The sequence below is a fragment of the Athene cunicularia genome (assembly GCF_003259725.1).
Source record: "Athene cunicularia isolate RWA chromosome 7 unlocalized genomic scaffold, athCun1 chr7_part1, whole genome shotgun sequence".
NCBI classification, from domain to species: Eukaryota; Metazoa; Chordata; class Aves; order Strigiformes; family Strigidae; genus Athene; species Athene cunicularia.
Window position 1 is genome coordinate 35,851,453 of NW_020799107.1, and position 11,405 is coordinate 35,862,857.

At 47.6% G+C, this 11,405-nt stretch overlaps 1 protein-coding gene across 1 annotated transcript in view; it reads left to right on the plus strand.

Moving 5' to 3' along the window:
- The window catches only part of LYPD6 (LY6/PLAUR domain containing 6), a 30,981-nt gene extending 24,936 nt beyond the window's left edge, over positions 1-6,045 (plus strand). Inside the window, exons 4-5 of the mRNA XM_026852533.1 lie at positions 4,292-4,422; positions 5,878-6,045. Of these exons, the coding sequence (XP_026708334.1) occupies positions 4,292-4,422; positions 5,878-6,045 (299 nt within the window). The remainder of the gene's footprint in view (positions 1-4,291; positions 4,423-5,877) is intronic.
- The last annotated feature ends 5,360 nt before the right edge of the window (positions 6,046-11,405 follow it).

Sequence of the window (11,405 nt, forward strand, 5' to 3'; positions counted from 1 at the left end):
GGTCAGGGGGAGGGTCATGGTTGGGCTGGAAGAGCTTCAGGGGCTTTTCCAACCTCGATGATTCTGTGAAATGACTTGACCAAAAAAACCAACTAATCTGGAAGGCAACCTTAGTACATAAAGGCTGTTTAGGGGAGGTGAAAGCCGTGCCTTGGTGTGTCTCTAACTCGTTGGCTGCGTTCACCCAGATTAGAGCTGGTGGTTACGGTCACCAGCCCTCCTGCCTGCTGGTACAAACACCCGCTGGACCTTCATGAGGTAAGATGGGGGTTTAGCCATGAGCTGGGGCTACCTGGAAATCTGAGTCTGTCTTTAATCTTCAGCACTGAGGACTTTTCATCTCCTTAAACTGGAAGGGATCCGATAACATTTTCATCCAGGAGCAGGGTTTGGACCAAAATCTGATGGTTTTGGGGCGAGACCAGTGACCCCCCCCAGTGCAGCCAGGAAGGAGTAACTGCTGTTCCCGTGTTTGAGAGGAGCAGGGCCTTGGGGAAAGGGGGTGCGAAGCCAGAAGCAGAGCTGACAGTGCTCCCCACACTGCAGAAATCAGCTGCCACTCCGGGATGCCTCATCACCTTTTGTTGGCATCTCTTAGCTTCACATCCGACACACTTCCGCGTCCCAAAGCTTTTGTTAAGGCAGCTTTTGACTTTTGTTGCTTTAATTTTCAAATGTAATCTTGAGTCTGGGTAAGGAAGCCGCAGAAACGCAAGCCTAGGGTTTGAGGCGTGACTCCAGGCGTGCTCTGGGGTTATCTGCTCAGGTAATTACCTTATCTCTGGGAGCCAGAGGAGGATGCTTATGGTGTGGCCTCCCTCGCTGCAGTCATCCAAACCCTTGCTTATTATGCTTGGGTTAACTGGTGGGAGAAAACAAGAAAGCAGCTGTTGGGTTTGTTTGGTTTTTGTTTTTGTTTTATTTTTTTAAGAGAGAATGCTATTAAAACCAAGCAAAAGAAAATATTTTCGTTAACTATATGTAGGACTTGGAGGGAACCACCTTTTGTGTATAACAAAACTAATTATACATGAATCCTTGTATAAAAGAGATTAGAAAAAGCATTTCCTAGAAGGCAGGCCTCCTGCTATGCACTAACCTTGTTTTCTGTTATTTATTGGGTTCAGCTCAAGCAGAAACTGTGGTAGTGATCCAGTTTGTATGGAAATAACTGCACTCAAAATACTCCCAGTACTCTACTTTTGGACAGCCTGTGAGCGGGCTGACAGCTAGGGAAGGGGATGGTGGCCACAACGCCCGAGGTGACGTTCCAGCGCTGCTGGAGGCTGTGGTTTGGGGCTCTCAAAAGTCAACGTGTGACTCCTGGCACTTTGAAATACCCGATTTGGTGTTTCCTTGCTTGGTTTAAAGGAGAGAGCTCCAGTTTCTCCTCCTGGAGATACACACCAGCCTTGCTGGGTACTGACACGAGGGGCTGGTTTGCTTAAGTTTAGTCTGGGTCTTAGTCCTGCACCATGACTTCTGGTTTCAGTAGCTGGTTTCCTCATTTGTGCTCCTTTAAAGGGTCTATGAGGGCGCCCGTGAGGGGAACCCCACTGGGAATGTGCATTTTAGCCGTTGGGTGATGCTGCTGATGTCCTCATCTCAGAATCATCTGGGTTGGAAAAGCCCCTGAAGCTCCTCCAGCCCAACCATGACCCTCCCCCTGACCAGTGCTGACACCAGCCAGGATGCCGTTGCCCTCCTTGGCCCCCTGGGCACACTCTGGCTCATTCTCACCCCCCCCGGTCCCTCTCTGACCGGCAGCTCTCCAGCCACTCCTCCCCACTGCTCCTAGCAGGTGGAGGCTGGGCCAGGCTGTTGTGTTACAGGTGTTTGGAGACCCCCTCGTAGCCAAAGCACTTTGTGTCATGTTTGCAAGACAGTTCCACCAGAGGAAGGAAAAATGCAGAAGAAGAGATGTCAGTGTCACCTGTCCCACTAAGGGTTGGTGTAAATCAACAGCCCTGAAAATATCCCGGTTAATCACACAGAGCAACAATCTCATTTTCAAATGTTTTTGTAATGGAAGGTGTTGCTGAGCAGCCTATTACACCACAGTCAGCCTGGCTCTCGGGTGCCTTTAGGACACTCTGGAACTGCAAAATTTAGGAAACGTAAATCCATGCTTTTCTGGTATGATACCACCATGACCCAGGGCCATACTGCTGCCTGGCTCGGGCACCACGTTACTTAGAAGTATCAACTTTCATGCTGCAATTTCATTTTAATTGATCTAAATTTCTCTGTTATTTTTGCTAGGTATTTTTTTATAGCGTTGGGCTTGTGTTCTTCGCGGGCTGAGCTAGGAGTTCCTCCCCCACTCCTGCAGCAGCCTCCCTACCTGCAGAGCAGTCGTGATGGGTTAGACGTGGTGATGTTTCCTACCTCTGCTCTGCCCAGGCCTCTCCCCGTGCTCTCTGGCCCAATCCTTTTGTAGTGTCTGTCCTCAGGATGCTCAACCCGCTCTGAGAAGAGGAAAAAGTCAATATTCATTTGAGTGGATTTTGTGGTTTGTTGTGGAATTCTGTAGCCACAGCCTCACCTTGCAGGGGGTGACATCTAGCAGTCATGGCTGCGTGAGGAGAGGCATGCTCGGTCCCCCCATGAGGGGAAAATACATATCTCCAAGGTGATTGCACATTATTTTCTAACAACACATTTGGAAGAAGGAGTGAAACAGCTTTAAAAGAGTTACGGGGTGCTGGAAGCTTTATTGGTTCCATCTGGGACCTGTCAAGGGCAAGCGCCGCTGCTTGGATGGAGCCATTGGGGCAGAAGTAAAGCTCCAGTGATGCTCGCATGGATTTGCTGGGGAATGGCCCTTCCCGGCAGGGTCCTGGGAGAACCTCGAAGTTGTGGTGTGGAGAGTGCTGGGGAGAAATGGGGAGCTTCACCCCTTGGGGCAGGAGAGCCTGGAGAACACAGGGGAAAGTGCGTGGTGCAGCTCTGGCTGGTTTGAAGGGAGGCAGCACCACGAGCGTCTCCAGCTTTGGCGTTGAGTTAAGTCTGTTTGCTGTGGCTATCACACTTGAGTTAAGAGCAGATCAAAGATATGGTGGATGTCTGAGGGGTTTTACTGCCTAATGAGTAACGTGTTTGGTCAGCAGTCTCGCTCGGCTGTTGCCAAATGTCTCAAACATGAGAAGAATGCAGGGCTTTGCCCCTCTGAGAACAGGAATGTTCACTTTAAATTAATTACACTCCTTTTTTCCCTCTTGTGAAAGCAACAATTTTTTTAATAATATGGTTGATTAATAAGACGCAAGGTATAATTTAGAGAAGAAATACATAATGGTGTGTTTCCTGCATTGAAAATCCAGTGTTTTCATCTTGGAGTGCCAGGAAGGGGAACAGCACCTTCAACTTCCCTCTGACAACTAAAGCATGAAATAAACCCAAATTCCTTTGTGCCTGAGGATAACCACAGCATTAGTCAGTTATCCTGCTGTGAATTTTCTGTGTGTTTTACCAGTGTCACTAGAGAAGTAGCTTAAAAAAGGAGGAGGAGGAGGATGGTCTCCCTTGGGGATGAGGGAGCCCCCAGGGGAAGCAGGCAGAAGATGGGCTGGGAATACCAGGGACACGGTCCATTTCACGGTGCTTTTTCCAAAGATTGGCAAACTGAGAAATACATAAATCCCTCTAATTGTTCTGCTGGTATTTTGCCATTATTTTATAGATGATAAAACTGAGGGATGGGGAGGGTGAAGGATCTTCTCCGGGCTGGGCAGGAGCTGTGGGAGAGCCAAGGTCAGAGCGTGAGAGGCGAGGAGAGCTTCCAGGCGCTGCTAGGAGAGAGGGGAAGGCGTCTCCAATATGTAATGCTTGAGGTAGTTCTACAGAATTAATTAATTAAAATTAAAAATCAAAATTAAACCTACACAAATGAAAGTTAGCTTCAGACATAAACAGGTATTGTGAATGTTTTCTTCTTTTGAAGGTGATTCCTATAAAACTAATGGTGCACAAGATTTGGGGTGTTTATCTGAACCTCCCTCTGTAAGTTGATGATCCAACGTGTGTGTGTTTATCGGTAACAGAGACCCACGTTAGCATTGGGAACAAATCTCCGTGTTCCAGAGTGCTTTGAAACCTCAGGTTTGTGCCAGAGCTTGGGGGTATTATTTAGTGACATTCTTATATTGCAATAAATACATCCAAAATTATTATTTTTTTTAAATTCCCAAGATTTTGAAAAAAATCTAAGACTTCTCTCCTATTTCCTCTTACTTGTAGACTATCACAAAACTCGAATTTGACAGATAAACACGTTTTTCTCTCTTTCTAGGTACAAGATACTGCTTTAGCCAACACACGATGAAAGTTACCGGGGAGAGCGTATCCGTCACCAAACGCTGCGTACCGTTAGAGGACTGTCTGTCTACAGGATGCACATATGTAAAGCATGAAGAATACAAGGTATAGGATAAAAAACTGCCTTTTCCCATATGAAAACCGGGCAGAATCCTTCCACCAGAAGTCTGACTGGTTCAGTGGGTAAATCAACATCGTCAAAAATTAAGTTTCTCTTCTTAACCAGCTCCAGCTCATTTCCATTTGTTACAGAAACCAAGGAATAATCTCTCCCAGAAGAAAAGACTAATCCCTTTAAACAACTCTCGTGCCGGCAGCTCAGGGGAGCAAACCACTCCGTCCTGGCTGAGGAGTGCTTTGCCTCCAGACCTGCACCGTGTTGTGTCCCCTCTGCTCTGCAAAGGATTCTCATGACCAGCTCGTGGTTTTCCTGCTGAATCGAGTGGGAGAGCGCCCCGAAACCTTGGGAGCAAACGTTTTATGTCTGAATCAAAGAGTTATTTATAAAGGTTTTTTCTGAATGGTTGACCTTTGGGTTAAAATAGGTTTTTGAGCTGTCAGGCACACTGCAGCCCCAGCTCTGTGCTCTCTAAACCCGCTGGGCTGGGCCCTTCGCCGCCCGAGAAGGCAAAGCCGTGTGTCCTTACGGGCTGGCGCTCCAGTGCCTGCACACGAGGTCATAGGCAATAAAAAGCCCCTGTAAGAATAAATAATGATTTGGGGGGTTTTTTGAGTTCTGGCATGTGACACGGGTTTTCATCAGTTTGTTTTTTTGGGGTAGAAAAGAAAATAAGCTCTTCAAAAGGGATGTGTCTTCCTTGTGATAGTCAATGTACTGTTCCTGTACAGGTGAAATTGTTCTTCAAGTAGATGGAATTAGAAAACTGGAGGGTAAAAAAGGAAAATAAAAGGGAGGAAAAAAGGAAAAGAAAATAAAGGGGGGGGGGAAGGAAAAGGCGGGAGAAGAAGAAAGGAAAATAAAGGGGGGAAAAGAAAAAAAAAGGCAAAAGAGGGAAATAAAAGGGGGAAAGGAAGAAAATTAAAATAAAAGCAGGGGAAATAAAGGAAAATAAAAGGGGGGGGAGAAAAAAAAAGGAAAATAAAAGGGGAAAAAGGAAAAAATTAAAATTAAAGCAGGGAAATAAAGGAAAATAAAAGGGGGGAAAGGAAAAAAATAAAAGCAGGGGAAATAAAGGAAAATAAATGGGAAAGGAAAAAAATAAAAGCAGGGAAAATAAAAGGGGGAAAGGAAAAAAAGAAAGGAAAATAAAAAGGGGGAGAAAGAAAAAAAGGAAAATTAAAAGGGGGGAAAAGGGAAAAGAAAGTAAAAGAGGGAGAGAAAGGAAGATAAAAGAGGGGGGAAAGGAAAATAAAAGAGGGGGGGGGAAGGAAAACAAGAAAGGAAAATAAAAGGTGGGGAGAAAGGGAAAATTGAAAAAAAAAAAAAAGGTGGGGTAAAACCGGAGCGGGCACGGGTCTCCTGTGCCGAGTTCTTTCCGCCCCGCCTTTACCCGGGGTCCCGGTGTGATTGCAGTAACCGAGTGGAACCTTTCCGTGCAGGTGTGCAGCTCCTGCTGCGAGGGCAGCATCTGCAACCTGCCCGTGCCCAGGAACAGCTCCGAGGCCGTGTTCGCCACGCTCTCGCCGCCCAGCAGCGGCCCGCGCCTCTCCGCCGCCGCGCTGCTGACCGCGGCCTGCCTGGGGCTGCGGCTGGCCGCCACCGACTGAGCCCCCTGCGGTGCCCACCTGTCCGCCGGGGCCAAACCACCAGCGCTCCTCCGCTTTCGGAAGCAACTCGCACCACAACCGGCCCGGAATCCGCGGCTGGGACTGCCACAGACTCCCAGTGGTCTCCGTGAAAACACGTTCCTTAAAAGTACTGTATCCTCGCCAGCTGCTGTTATCATCACTTAAACGTTTGAAACTTCGTTGTGATCTGTTAGAGCACTAACTCTGGGGTCTCATTAACCTGTCTGGAGAAGGTAAATACATAACACAGCGTCAGGGAGCCTTGAGGCTCCCCCCATCTCCTGCTCCTCTCGGAGAGGGCCGGAGGGTGCAGCGGGGCAGCAGTAGCTGGAAGGAGTCGTCAGGGGTGGGGCAGAAAATCACTTTGGTTTAGAAACCGAACCAGAAAAACTCGAAAAAACGTCTGTTCCTGGGAGGGGGGCGGGTGGTCCTGACCCCCCTGGAGAGCAGGAAGGTGGATGGGGAACTGGGGGTGTCAGGGCTGAGGGGCTGGTGCCCAGCAAGGCCCCAGTGGTTTGGGGCTTTGCGTATTTTCACATTTTGGCCCCCAGTCCTACGGCGTGAGGGAGTATTAATCCTGTGAAGAGCTTCTGTTACTTGACTTGATGTGCTCCCACCACGGAGTATGGACTGTTACTAGCTACAGCTGTATTTTGGTGACTTGTGCTGCTTGTTTTGCTCAGAAATCATGTATGCAATATTTATTTTTGTATGTCGAGTAGGTTCTAAAGTGTTTAAAAGATTCTTAATGCCGATTATTGCCAGGCAGAATGGTTGTTTTGCAAGTGGGTAAGCCTGTAATATATAAATTATCATAAATACATATATATGTAATGTTTTGCATCACTTTTAAAAGTGAATCAACTTTGTTTTGCAAGGTCAGTAATAAAAGCAGGGTATCATGGACTTGCTTTAAAGTTAAACCAAACGTTTTTATATATTGGGTTTTTTTAAACTATAGTCCTAAATTCTTCTTTTATGAGCTAATTTTTAGCTACTCGAGCTCAGAGGTAACTTGTGCTTTATCAAGTTACAGTAAGTTTAGGCTCTGAAGTGTTTTCTTTCAGTGAGTTATACAGTGCAAGGCAGCTGAAGGAACCCAACGCTGGAATCCAGGTGCTTTGTAGAGGCTCTGAGAGAGAGGCAAGCCCTGGTCTAGCAGCATCCCTGTCAGACACCATGAACAGTGAGAAATCTGCAGCTCCGAGGATGCAAGGGGGCTGTCCTTGTGGTCTTTGCTTTACTGGAGGCAAAGGAGGACCAAGAGCAGCACCTGCTCCCAGTTCAGTTTCAGAGGATTCCTCTGGGGAAGGCAAGCAGGCTGTGCTTTGGTCTGCTTTGCTGGGTGATGTGTTTTAAAAAATTATATATACGTCATTGTGAAAACTGAACTTCAAGCACCGTTTCTTTCCTATTTTTAGCTTTTTATATCAAACAACACCTTTGAGGAAAGGCTTAGCTGACCTCAACTCACATTTTGCTGTCCTTTGAGATCTTCTGTGACTTGCTCGCAGTATTAAGAGGGTAGTTGCAATCTGTTATATTATGCAAGTTAAACTTATCTCTGGACACCTTGAAAAAAAAAATCAACCTTGCAGTCTTTATACAGCCTGTCCCCCTCCTCTGCAAGCTCCCTCCAGCAGAGCTGGGAGAGGTGCTTACAGGTTGGGGGAGAATGAGGTGGGAGGGGTTATGACTTCTACAACAGCAGTATTTATTTTTATTCTTCTGCTATGAAATGGAAGAGTTTAAGTCTGGAAGGATCTTGCTACTCTCCTGTGGTGGGGGTTAAACAGGTTTCCTGCACTGGCTGAGCGTTTTGGCAGCACTTTTGGGCCGGATCCAGGACATGCACTTTGAGAAGAGGTGGTGGGAAGCCAGCGCAACGCACGGGAAATCTGGGGATACCCACGACCGTCTTGCTTATGGGTTCAACTGAGGTGAGCTGGAGCCATATCGCCCCGCTGTCTCTGGGCTCACACCCTGGTGGTAGCAGCTCAACTGAACATTTTTAAGGCTTTACATTTTTACTTCAGGCTTTGCAGTGAAGCACGTGCCTTTAGGAGTCACTCCGTAAGATTCCCACCCAGCAGCAAGAAGCAGATGTTACCTCCTGACCTGAGCTGGCTGCCCTGGTTGGGTTTCTGGCTGGATTTTCTGGCTTCTCCATCTGTTGTCTCCCTCTATTTCCCATCTATTTTGCAGTTTCTTTGTTATTTAACAAGCCTAACCTGTGGTAGGGTAACTCTGAGCTAGATATGTATAACCACCTGCAGGAATGGCCGGATTTCTTCACAAGGTGTTGGACTTTTAGGACCACTCCCACCACATGAAGGTGCCTGCAGCGAGATGACCCAGGTGCCAGTGCTTGCTGGCTCCTCAATTCACTAACAGAAATTATCGTCACACTCTGTTTAGGGGACCTCAGACAGAGCAGAGACCTTTTTGGGTACCTGGTAGCACGCTTTGCCCACCAAGCCTGGGATGTCGTTGATCAAATCTAGTCATCAGTGTTGTAGAGGTATTAAACCAGTTACTTTTACTCCCTTTGTAGTCCAGGGAGGAAAAAGTGGTATTTCAGAGTATGCTGAGGTGGATGGTTAAATTGTCTCAGCTCAGGCACACGATGGCCGTGCCTAGGAAAAGTAAGTACCACATCCCAGGGAGGGTGTCCAGCTGCAGCCACGCTGTTAGGCCAAGACCAGTGCTTTGCAAATACCCGAATAGGAGCTGCTCCTAAGCACACCACCAGCTTTGCTCTGATCGTGACGCTGCTGCAGCTGGAGAAAGTCCCGTGTTTTGTGCCAGGCTGGTCCCTCTCCCCCACCGCAGTGCCACAGTTGTGCTCTTCAAATGGGGCCTCCAGCTTTACTCAAGGATTATGGACACTGAGCTTAAAAAAGCAAATTAAGGTGACTGAGACCAAGCAGGGAACCCGCACAGGATCCTCCCTGGAGCAGGTCTCTGTGCCCCAGCTGCCTGTGGAGCTGTTGGGGTTTTGTGTTTTGTTTTGTTTTTTTTTAAAGCACATAAATGCTGAGCTGCACCCTATTTATTTTTAGGCTCTATATACAGTGATATTGCTTTTAAATGTCTAATTTTTTAACTCTTGTAAATGCCATACCTTTGTATAAATAAATGTTTTAAATATTCAGACGTGTGAGGTGGCTGGTAACTGCACACTTGCCATCACCAGCCCTGCTCTTTGGTGTGGGGTCACCCCTGGTGCTGGGACACTGCTGTCTGCTTCCCTGTCCCCTTTTCCTTTCTCTGATGTCCTAGTGGAAAAAAAAAAAAAAAGCTGAGCTGTACTTAGAGCATTTTGTTTTAACTTCCCCTGTAGCTAATGAATCTTCCCCATGGTTATTTGGTACAAATTGTTTTATATTGGGCATTTAATAAAACAAGTCTGAGGAGGTTCCTGTTTAGTTTGTGAGCCCAGGATCCTCCTTTCCCTCGCCCGCTCTGGGAAAGCTTTTAAGTTTTCCATAATTTTGCTGTCCCACTAATTTAGTTGCAGGGTGTTCTGGGAGTTTTCATGCAGTTATTTCTAACTTCCACTCCGAAACCAACAATTGCTTGGACGTAAACAACTTCACATAGCTAGTGAAAGGTTTCAAAGTTACGTGTGGATAATGTGGAGCTGGGGCCAGCCCACAGTGTTTCTGCACAGACCCAATTCCCCCATCTTTAAGTTGAATACAATACAGTTCACAGTAGCACCATTAACTACAGTGTATTGACTCCTGAACTTACCCTTCCTAAAATAGGTGGTGGTTTGGTGTTTGGTGCTTACAAACATGCCTTGAAGGACCAAGACTTTGTTATTGCTTTTCAAGAGGAGCCTCTGGAATCACCAGTCCTGAGGATCTGGATAACCCCAGGGCACAAAGTCCAGCAGAGTTTCTCTAGAATTACTGATTTTCAGCACAGTGAGCTGAAGGCAGATGTTTGTTAGTTAACAACACTTTGCTTTAATTTCTGGAAAGCAGTTGAATTCACTGCCAGTAAAAACAACTCATCTCGACTGCGTAGCTCTTCTCCTCCCCTCAACCACCGCCAGCCTTTGCCTGCGTTCTTGGGCAAAGGTCAAGCAGCCCAGCCCAGCTTTCAGCAACTCAGTCCGGGCAAAACCCACCCAGCACCAAGGCAGCCAAAGTGATGCTGAACCTCCTGAGTGCAGTAGCTGTTTTTTTTTTTTTTTTTGACACCAACAACCTCTTCTCCATTGCTAGCCAAAATCCATCAGAGTCCCACAAAAAACAGTTTGAATTGCCCGGGCAAAGTTTTTGAGAGAATTTTTACTCCTTAAAGAGGCTCAAGCAACCAGCAAACGTTATGCCCTGAGTGTCTCACTAATGCCCAGAGATTCCTGTTCACGGCTGGGAAGAGGACTCTCCATCACAATGTGCTCTTCCCACCAGAAACTGCCAACAATTTGAACTCAGTCTGGCAAATGGTATCACCATACCTATACGTATGTAGCTGGAGAGGAAATGGCAAATGTTCTTAAAATACAGATATTACAGAAACAAGAGCAAGAGTAAGTTAACCCTTGTGAGCTGAGGGTGCAAACCTTGGAAACGGCAATGCCCAAAGCAGCAGCAAGTCTGACTTTAAAAACCAAGATCGGAACCAGCCCTCTGAATCAGTGACTCCTTGCACACCTCATGGCATTACACGCCCTGCCACATGTCGAAACAGGCTTCCAATTTTTGCTGCATCTTCCTAAAACATGTTTTATGATGCCAACCTCATTTAGATATTTGGTTCACTTATCAAATGCTCTTTGCTCGTCTCTGGATGTGATTCCCCTTGACATTAACCCTGACATCCACTTGGATTCCTCCTTGGCCAACCATCAACCAGACATTACCCAGCCTTAGCTGATAATGTCACTCCTTTAGCACAGAATCATCGAGGCTGGAAAAGCCCCTGAAGCTCCTCCAGCCCCACCATGACCCTCCCCCTGACCGTTCCCAACTCCCCCAGATCCCTCAGCGCTGGCTCAGCCCGACTCTTCAACCCCTCCAGGGATCCCGGGGACTCCCCCCTGCCCTGGGCAGCCCATTCCAACGCCCAACAGCCCCTTCTGCACAGAAATCCTTCCTCAGAGCCAGCCTGACCCTGCCCTGGGCAGCTTGAGGCCATTCCCTCGGGGCCTGGCGCTGGGGCCTTGGCTCCAGAGACTCATCCCCCCTCTCTGCCCCCTCCTGGCAGGGAGTTGCCGAGGGCCAGGAGGTCTCCCCTCAGCCTCCTCTGCTCCAGACTGAACCCCCCCAGTTCCCCCAGCCGCTCCCCAGCAGACCTGTGCTCCAGACCCTGCCCCAGCTCCGTTG